The sequence below is a fragment of the Elephantulus edwardii genome, unplaced genomic scaffold, assembly GCF_000299155.1.
Source record: "Elephantulus edwardii isolate Elephantulus edwardi_28Jun2011 unplaced genomic scaffold, EleEdw1.0 scaffold00045, whole genome shotgun sequence".
NCBI lineage: Eukaryota > Metazoa > Chordata > Mammalia > Macroscelidea > Macroscelididae > Elephantulus > Elephantulus edwardii.
Window position 1 is genome coordinate 17169933 of NW_006399795.1, and position 8797 is coordinate 17178729.

The 8797-nt window shown below is 58.5% G+C and overlaps 1 protein-coding gene across 1 annotated transcript in view; it reads right to left on the bottom strand.

Annotated features, from left to right (window-relative positions):
• Positions 1 to 2716: 2716 nt before the first annotated feature.
• The window catches only part of AGRN (agrin), a 35822-nt gene continuing 29741 nt past the window's right edge, over positions 2717 to 8797 (bottom strand). Inside the window, 15 exon segments of the mRNA XM_006885954.1 lie at positions 2717 to 2874; positions 3126 to 3229; positions 3510 to 3734; positions 4948 to 5035; positions 5110 to 5302; positions 5538 to 5654; positions 6064 to 6175; positions 6260 to 6424; positions 6523 to 6619; positions 6858 to 7044; positions 7046 to 7117; positions 7119 to 7245; positions 7697 to 7912; positions 8002 to 8194; positions 8339 to 8680. Of these exon segments, the coding sequence (XP_006886016.1) occupies positions 2717 to 2874; positions 3126 to 3229; positions 3510 to 3734; positions 4948 to 5035; positions 5110 to 5302; positions 5538 to 5654; positions 6064 to 6175; positions 6260 to 6424; positions 6523 to 6619; positions 6858 to 7044; positions 7046 to 7117; positions 7119 to 7245; positions 7697 to 7912; positions 8002 to 8194; positions 8339 to 8680 (2396 nt within the window).

Consider the following 8797-nt stretch of genomic DNA (forward strand, 5'->3'; position numbering starts at 1 on the left):
TAGACATTATTCTTCTATTCTTTGCTGTCCATCAGGAGACACTAAAATAAAAAGCTAAGAAAAGGTATACAAACAGATACAAGTGATCTTGGAGGTTCAATAGGTATGGAAGGGGAGGAAGGGGCGAGTAGTTGGCTATTGCTATATTGTTATGTGCCATCATGTCAGAATCAACTCATAGCTGACTCCCTAGCAGGTTTTTAGAGACTATAAATCATTCAGGAGGAGGCTGCATTTCTCTGCCGCAGTGCAGCTGGTGAATTCAAAGCCTTTGGGTTGGCAGCACGACTCTTTATCCTACCAGAGCTCCCCTACCGGGTTGATCAGACATTATCACTAATCAAGTTAATCAACGGTAATTAATAGGACAAAGTCTATGAATGAAGAGAAACCAGAATGACTGGTAAATCATCAGTCAAATATAAAACCACAGAGGTAAACCCTTTACTCTGCCTTTGCCTACTCTTTGGAGGCTCCTACCAGCTAGCTGACCTGGCGTCTGATACAACAGCAGGATGCCCTGTCACCTGCCCATCCTCAGGTCCTGGTTTGGTTTCTGAGCCTCCCCGAAGCCCTAAGCTGATCCAGTCCTTTACCATCTGAGCTCCCAGCTACCTGCACACCCTTCGCAGAGCCTTTGAGGACTGTAACAGAGTGATCATCAGTTTATTGTCTTCCCTCCATCCCTGGCACCTGGCACCTGCCCAGCACAAAGTGCCACACTAGTTTCTTGAACAATCTAGTTTATCAACCAGAGGGCAGCAGACAGGTGAGATTACCTGGACCTTGAGACGACAGGAGCTCTCACTTTCTTATTTGCATTTCCCCCTCCAATTAACACAAACTCCATAGAACATTTTGTTATGTTTAATGAAAAACAAATTGAAAGGTGGTGGTCAGCTGGACGTTTTGGACCCATAATGTCAGCTCCTCACCTGCACCAGGACACCCCACCCTTGAGACTCGCACCGGCTGGGGTGGGGGGTTGCGCTCTGGGGTCATCTGCAAGTGTCTTGGGTGGGGCAAGACAGGGAGTTGGCAAGAGTCCCACAGCAACAACAAGGGTCCCTCTGTGCACTCAGGTGGTGGAGAGGTCTGCCTGCCACTTCCAACTCACTCCATCAGGCCCTCCTCACCAGACTGCTCTCCTCAAACTCCCATGCTTACTGTCCCAAGGACAAACACACAAGCACAGAAGGGAAGCCTGCAAGGCCTGCACCAACCAAGCTGTCTCCTGTCTCCAAGAAACCCATCTCGAGCATCAAGCCCCTGGTCCAGCAGAATTCTGGATGGTGTCTGTCATCTTGCGTGCATGAGGCCTCTTCAGGCAAAAGAAATCCCTCACCAGTTCATAGTACAGATCTACCCCCTCCACCCAGCGCCCCCAACATGAGGCTGAACCAGGTGGGCCCCAGGCTGGGAAGTGAGGACAGACATGAGCACCCCCCTAGAAGTGTTGAGACTTTATTTCATGGTGACCGACAGACAGCACTGGGTTAGTAACGTTACACCAGGTGGCTCCCTGCCCCTCTGAGTCTCGAGCCTGTGGCAGCTCAGCTTAGGGAGTGGGGGTGTCCGGGTCACCACCTCGACCCAGAGGGCCGACACAGGGTAAGGGGACAGGATGGACGCAACGCTGCAGTTTAAGGCAGTTCTGGACCCTCCAAGTGCCTGTGCAAGGACACTGCCCCTCGCACCCAAACCGGAGTGTCTGCCAGGAGGTGGCGTCCACTGTGCGCACAGCTGCACTTGGCCCTGACAAAAAGGCTGAGCACTCCATTTCTAAGTATTAAATAACATCATACACAAAGCACTCTTGTGATTGGTGGCCAGGCCTGAATGCCCCAGTTCCTTAGACGTGGGGGTGCCTTTGGCCTAGGCAGGCAGGCAACAGAGGTCAATCACTTCATACTTGTAATACCCACACGCTCCCTGGGGCACCCCCCAGTGGCCTGGAGTTGGGGGCGGTGAGCATGGCCACATTTATTGGGGCCAGTTGGAGAGGTGGGATCCTTGAAGGTCAGGGCACTGAGAATGGTGTGGCCTGGTTTCTCCTCCCTGGCACCCTAGGGTTGCTGGGCACAGCTTCATGGGGGACAGGGTGCGACCCTGACGGTAACAAAGTTTCAAAGTCACAGTATTGGCACAAAAAGCCCAAGACAGGGCTAGGCCCTAAGGTGAGGCTGGTCCCCGGCCCATAATGCACCCCTGATGGGGAGTAACTCAGAAAGAAACCCCAGAAAGGTCCTGCAGGGCTGGGGAGTTGGGGACCCCCTTGAGCCTCAGCACCTTCCTGGCAAGACCTGAGGCCTATTTGCTCTGGTAACACAGGCCGCTGCCAGAGGGCATGAGTGACATGTGCAAGGGCCAGTGGACGGGCTTGGGGACAAAGGGGACAGCACAGGAGACACGTTAAGACAATGGGACAGTCAGTGCAGCCATCAGGAGCCTCAGTGCGATGCAGGAGCCCACGTCGAGGGGCGTGTCTGAGGTGTCCAGCTGAGCCTGGCCTCCTGCTGCTGGACCCCTAACAGAAGTCCTGGCTCTGGGTTTTGTCTGCAGTGCGGCTGCCTGGCGGAAGGGAGGCCGGGCCAGCAGTCCTTCCGGCCAGCACACGGGCAAGAAAATCATATCAAAAAGCAACAAGTTTACAAAAATAGAAAATAATTACAGCAGGTGGACGGTGGTGGCAGTGGGGGCTCCTGGCCCAGCCAGCTCAGGGGGCAGGACACGGCCGAAGACGGGGCTTGGTGACAGCATCCTCCAACAGGTGCAGTGGGCGCTGGCCCACCACCACGTCCCGCAGGCAGCCCACAAAGCCGGTGCTGTAGGCCTTGGGCAGGCTCTGGCCTGTGGGCAACTTCTCCAGGCCCCCTGCAGATCAGACAGAGAGGTCACTCAATGAAGCCTAGGGCTGTGCAGGCCAGGGCACCCACCAGCAGTGACACACTGCATAGTGCCGGGCCATGCAAGGCTGTGGAGGAAAGGACTAAGCCCAAGCTCACCCAGCTTGTCCTGGGCCAGGCCAAGTCAGCTCTGCCCTCAGTAACTTGTCCTGGGGGGCTGGGAGCAGTCCCTCTGAGCCCCGGGACCCCTGATGACCCCGGGGCCACCACAACACTCACCCAGCCAGAGGGTTCCATCTGTGTCTAGCTGTGATGAGCCCAGTGGGGAGGAGCCAGTCACAGGGGCTTCATTGCCCACCTGAAGGGTGCCTTCCCTCTGTGCCCTGGGGTGGGGAGACCATCAGGTGACCCTGGGGGCTCTCTGCCACCTCTAGATCCTGACCTGATACCTTGTAGATGATACCCCTTAAAAGGGAACATTGTCAGCTCCCTCTCCCCCCAAGAGAGTGATAGGCGGCTGAACAGCACAAAAGAGTCCTCAGAAGTATTCCTTACCAGCACGTGGCAGAGCAAGGACCTCATTTCCAGACAGGAGCCCCTCAGCCTATACTGTTGCTGGTGTACCCCACCCACCACCCATCGGCCAGCACACTCCCAGCTCACCTGTGCGCCTTGACCCGCAGCCAGCGGTTGGTGTTGACGGGGACAGTGGAGCGAAGCACCACAGGCTGGGAGCCCAGGTCGTAGGCCATCTGCAGGTGCCCATCCACGATGGCCAGCGCCATGTAGTCGGCCCGCTCGGTGGCCTTACCGCTCCACAGCACCAGCCCCTGCGTGGCCTCCGTGCGCAGGCTCAGCTCAAAGTGGTTGCTCTGCAATGCCTTCTCACTGGAGGAGGGGCCAGAGTGTTAGGAGGGAGCACGGACAGCCGACCTCGGGCCCCAGGACCATGTAGGCCAAGGCCATGAGGCTGAGGAGGGGGACTCAGGGAGGTGTGAACGGGCAGATGGCAAATGTGGACAGTGAGGCAGAAAGGTAGGCAAGGATAGTCAGGCAGACACAGAGCAAAAGTGAAGGAAGAGGAGGTGGCGAGCAACGGGACATCAAGGAGCAGCACGATGCTGATCAGAGATGAGCGAGACGAGAGAGCAGCAACGGGCAGCGAGAAGGCAGCAGCCCGGTCCAGGGGGCACTGCCAGGTGCTCACCTGTGAGAGGCTCCGGGTTCAGGAGCTTCAGGGCTTAGATGTGGGAAGAGAGGAAGGCAGGTGAGCAGGGGAAAGGCAAAGCGCAGGGGAAGGGCCTGGTCACTGTCCCATCCCACGTCCTGCTGTGGATGCCGGACGGTGGGAGGAGCAAGAGCCCAGAAGAGCCGAGGCCCCAGCCACTGGCTCCACCCTCTCCCCAAAGAATCCTGACAGTGACACGAGACACACATATGTTACGCAGCGGGTGGGATGGACCCACGTCCAGCACAGAGCTCAACGGGGGAGGCATGGGGTGGCGTGGAATGGAGCTGAAGGGACCTTAGCCCTGTAGAGGCCCAAGATGCCTGCACGTTTCCACACAAGCACACGGGACGTTCACGCACAGCTCACACACACAGGGTGCACACACATTTGTGCTGGTGCCTCCCTGGTGAGGGAAGTGGCTGCAGGGATAGATGAGGTGCCCAGTCCTCGGTGAAGGGAGTCCTGGGTCCTAGTGGGCTGCCTGAGACCACACAGCCTGAGTCCTAGGAAGGGGGAACCGTCCATTTCCGAGAGGAGATGGAGCTTTGCAAAAGCACAGACACTGGCCTGGCCACATCCTCCTCATCTAGGATGAGGGGCTCAAGATGGAGATGTTGGGTGGGCAAGGGGACAGATGGATGGAGCTGAGCGCAGTGGTGCCAGTGGGCCCGGGCGGCTACTTACGCTGGGATCTCATTAGTCAGTTCGCTTGGAAACAAAGAGACAGAGACAGTGAGAGGGAAGCCGGGGCCATGCCAGTGGGCGAGGGCAGTGTAAGGTTTACCTTCCTGACCACACGACCACAGGGCCCGAGTCTGGAAGCCTGTGCTGCAGACAGGAACAGACAGGTGACAGGGAGTGGAGCATTACCTCTCCGTCACAGCATTGAGGTACTCAATGTGGGTCCGCCCATCAAAGGCCAGAGCGTCCAGGTCCCCCGCTGACTTCTCAATCAGCCCTGAGATACAGCAGGTGAGAGGGGGCCTTGCCAGGGCTTTCTGTGCCCACATCCCTGCACCCCTGAGTGCTCACCCTTCTCGCAGTGTGGGCCTGAGAAGCCCCCGGGACACAGGCACTCATAAGCAGCCTCCCGTGGAAGGCAGGAGGCCCCGTTGAGGCAGGGGTGGCCTGAGGGTTGGGTGCAGGGGTGGTTTGTAAAAGATGAGACGTCCACTATGTGCAGCAAGTTCTCCTGGGTCAGCAGCTGATGGCCTTTTAGAGAAACCTGTGGGAACAGATGGTGGTGTTTCAGCTGTCACCCTGCATGAGGACACTTTAAGGCTCTACCCACGGACCCCCCAATCTCCACTCAGAAAAGCCCTACCCAACAACCAAACCTGGCCCTCATCCTCTAGAGAGCCCATGGGACAGAACCCATGGAAAGCAACCCTCTATATTCCCTTGTGCCCTGCTGGGAAGGTCCCCCTGAAGTCTCCCCACAGGCCCTGCCCCCTAAATACCATCTGGATAGCACCATCAAAGCCAGTAGACACGGCAGCAGCCCGGGCCAGTTTGCTGAAGTCGGGGGCTCCCCCAACATAGAGCGGCTCTTTCAGGTTGAGGACTGTGTGCGGCACCTGGGGGAGACACTGAGTGAGGGGCCTGCAGGGCCTGTCCGTCAGGCCAGGCCAGGGACACTGGGCCTGGCAAGCCCACCCAGGGCCGCCTTCCTGCAACACGCTGGCCCGCCTATCTGGAGGTGAGTTGGTAACAGGAACAGCCGCGAGGCTCCTTAGCGGGGCGGGGAGGCTACTCTAGGGAGGAGAACCTCTCAGACAGTACCTTTCGGGATTTCTGAGATCCGAAGAGCGGGGTGGGGGTTGCAGAGCGAGAGCCAGAGAGCAGGGAGCATAGAGAGAGACGGACAGACAGACCAGACCAGGCAGGGCGCAGACAGGGAGAGAGAAAACAGTTTAGTGAGAGCCAGAAGGGGGAGGCTGTGCACGTCCGAGAGGAAGGGCCAGACGAGGAGGGATGGGGACTCACCGGGGATTCTCCCAGCACTCGGGGACCATCACCAACACGCAGGGCACCCTTTCGGCCGCTGCGCTCCAGGGAGACCCGAGTCCAGGTGCCCAGGGCCACTGGCTCCTTGCTCCTAGAGGAAAAGGAGTGCTGTGAGCCTGCGACCAACGCTGGTGCCGGCCTGCCACCTACCCCAGTGTCCCAGAGAGCTGCCCACCTGATGACCGCTGCCCCCTTGCCCAGATCATATCGGAACTCCAGGTGTCGGCCATGTAGCGCCAGAGACACGAAGTCCCCCCGGCCATCTGTCTTCTGCCCGTTGTAGAGGAGCAGACCGTTGGGACCTCGGGCCAGGAATACCACTTCTAGTGCCATCTTCTCTCTGGGGATCACACGGGGTCAGTTAGGGTCCTCTTGTCGTGCCTCTTCATTGACTAGACCCCTGGGTTGCTTTCCATCCCTTGCCCCTAGTCCACAGACCCCAGGTCTCGCTCGAAGGTGTGCAGGCCTTTCAGCTCCAGGTAGGAGAAGCCGTTGAAGTCAGCCAGTAAGGGCAAGGTGCCTTCATGCTCTGCGACTAGAAGGCAAGGGACGGGGTCACGTGGGGACACTGAGGTACCTGCCCCACAATCCTCCTACTCACCCCGCAGTTCTGTGCCAACCTACCTCAAAACCCATTTCTAGCCCAGATGTGAACTTGAATTTCAACCCTAACTCAAATAGGAACTTGCACCCAAAAACTATTTCTAATCCAAATGCCAGCCCTGGATCCTAACTTTTGACCTTTCACCATCACCCATCCTCATGGCCCTCACCTGTCTGGCAGAAGGCGCCCCATCGTCCCACCGGGCACTCGCACTTGGCCCTGCCCTCAGACAGCACGCGGCAGGGTGCCCCACCATGGCAGGGGTTGGGCTGACAGGGACTCTCTTCATCAGCGCAGGTCAGGCCTGACGAGGATGGAGGGGGTCCCATGAGGCTCAAGCACCCACTCCAGACTCCAAGTCGCCTCAGCCTCTAAGGGCTGGCATGGGGCGCCTCTATGAGAGGGGTCAGGCAGGCTGGCATTATCTGCTGCACTCACCCACACCAGCACCACGGGCCATGGCCTCCTCACTACTCAGGTCCAGCTGCTGGTTGTTAATGTCCAGCAGACGGATGCAGCCTTTCAGGCCAGCGCTGACTGAAGTTCGCTCTTGTACCCTGCCATCCAAGAAGTCAGACATCAGAGGCCAGAAGCTAGAGAAAGCCTCTCCTACAATTTTAAACCACGAACTCCCCAATAACCCAGCATCAGCAGCTGGGCTCCAGGGTGCCCCTATTTTATCACCCCATTCCTCTTTGGTGCTCACGAGATAACAGGATGACCAATCTCACAAAGAGGGCAGAATCAGAAGGTGGGGTTAGGGATCAAGGGTCAAGACTAAAGAGCAGGTGGCATAGGCCCTCCTAGGTGGTGACACACCAACTTGGTCCTCAGCTACACCACTTGCAGATAGGACAGGGTCAAAGGCCAGGGATCAAGGTCAAGATTAGAGTCAGAATTCTCCAGATTCCATTCCCTACCTTTTTGCTAATAGCTTAAGCCCCCTAAATGCCACCCACAAGCAAGGGTCAGGAGTCAGAGCTCCCCACCCCCACCCCCGGTGCTCACACAGTGGCTTGGTCCTCAGGGACGCCACCCACAAAAAGGTCTGTGTCCAGGTTGAGGCCATCGGTGCCACTGGGGCTTTCCCCAACTACAGGAGTCTCGCTGTCCACTGACAGTGTCCCCTGGCGCCAGTGCCGAGACAGCTCCAAGCGGTGCCAACGGCCCAGCTCAATGGGTACCGAGCTGGTGAGCACTGCGGGCCCCGAGCCGGTGTCGAATCTGGGGAACATAGGGTGGTGCTCAGGATGGTCACTTGGACTCACCCCTCCAACTCCAAGGCCTCCCTCCTCCAGCCCGGTCTTGTGCACCTGAGCTGCACGTGGCCCCCTAGCAGGGCCAGTGCCAAGAAGTCCTTGCCACGGGCATTGCCATTGTAGAGTAGCAGCCCCTGTGGTTCCAGTGCCCTGAACTCCAATGCCAGGCGCAGCGTGTGGTAGGCGCGCAGTGTGGGGAAAGCCAGGAAGGAGTGGCCCTCAAAGGCTGGCACCGCAGGTCCTAGCACTAAGGAGAGGTGGGGTGGGTCAGGCCAGGGGATGGCAGAAGCAGCTGGCTGGCACACCCCCAACTCTGTCCCTCCCACTGTCCAACTTGTTCTCCACCCTTAACCCGGACCCATTCCCCTACATCGCCAACCTATTCTCCTACCCGTCTCACAGACGGCGCCCCCCCTGCCCTTGGGGCAGCTGCAGCTGAAAGCCTGGCTGGCATCCCTGTCCTGGCAGGTCCCACCGTGAAGGCAGGGCTGGGAGTCACAGGGCCGCGGGGGCCGTGGGGTGACTGGAAGCAGAGGCCAGCGTCCGTGCACACGGCTCGGGGCAGTAGTGGGAGGTCGGTGAGTGGTGGGGTGGGCTGTGGTTCTGCTGAGGGGTCGGCTTGTGTGAGTCGGGTAGAGGGCTCGGGGAGTCGCAAAGGAGGGTGGGCGGGCAGCAGTGGTGGCTCCGGCCATGGCAGTGGTGGCTCCCGGGGTGAAGATTGCAGGAAACCAGTCTGGAGGAGAGAGGGAAGAATTTGCAACGGGGTTGGAGATAGGAGAGGTCTGAGTAGGGAGAGGTGGGGCCTGGGATAGTGTTGGAAGGGTGGGCCCTGGCCTGATGTAGGAGGGCC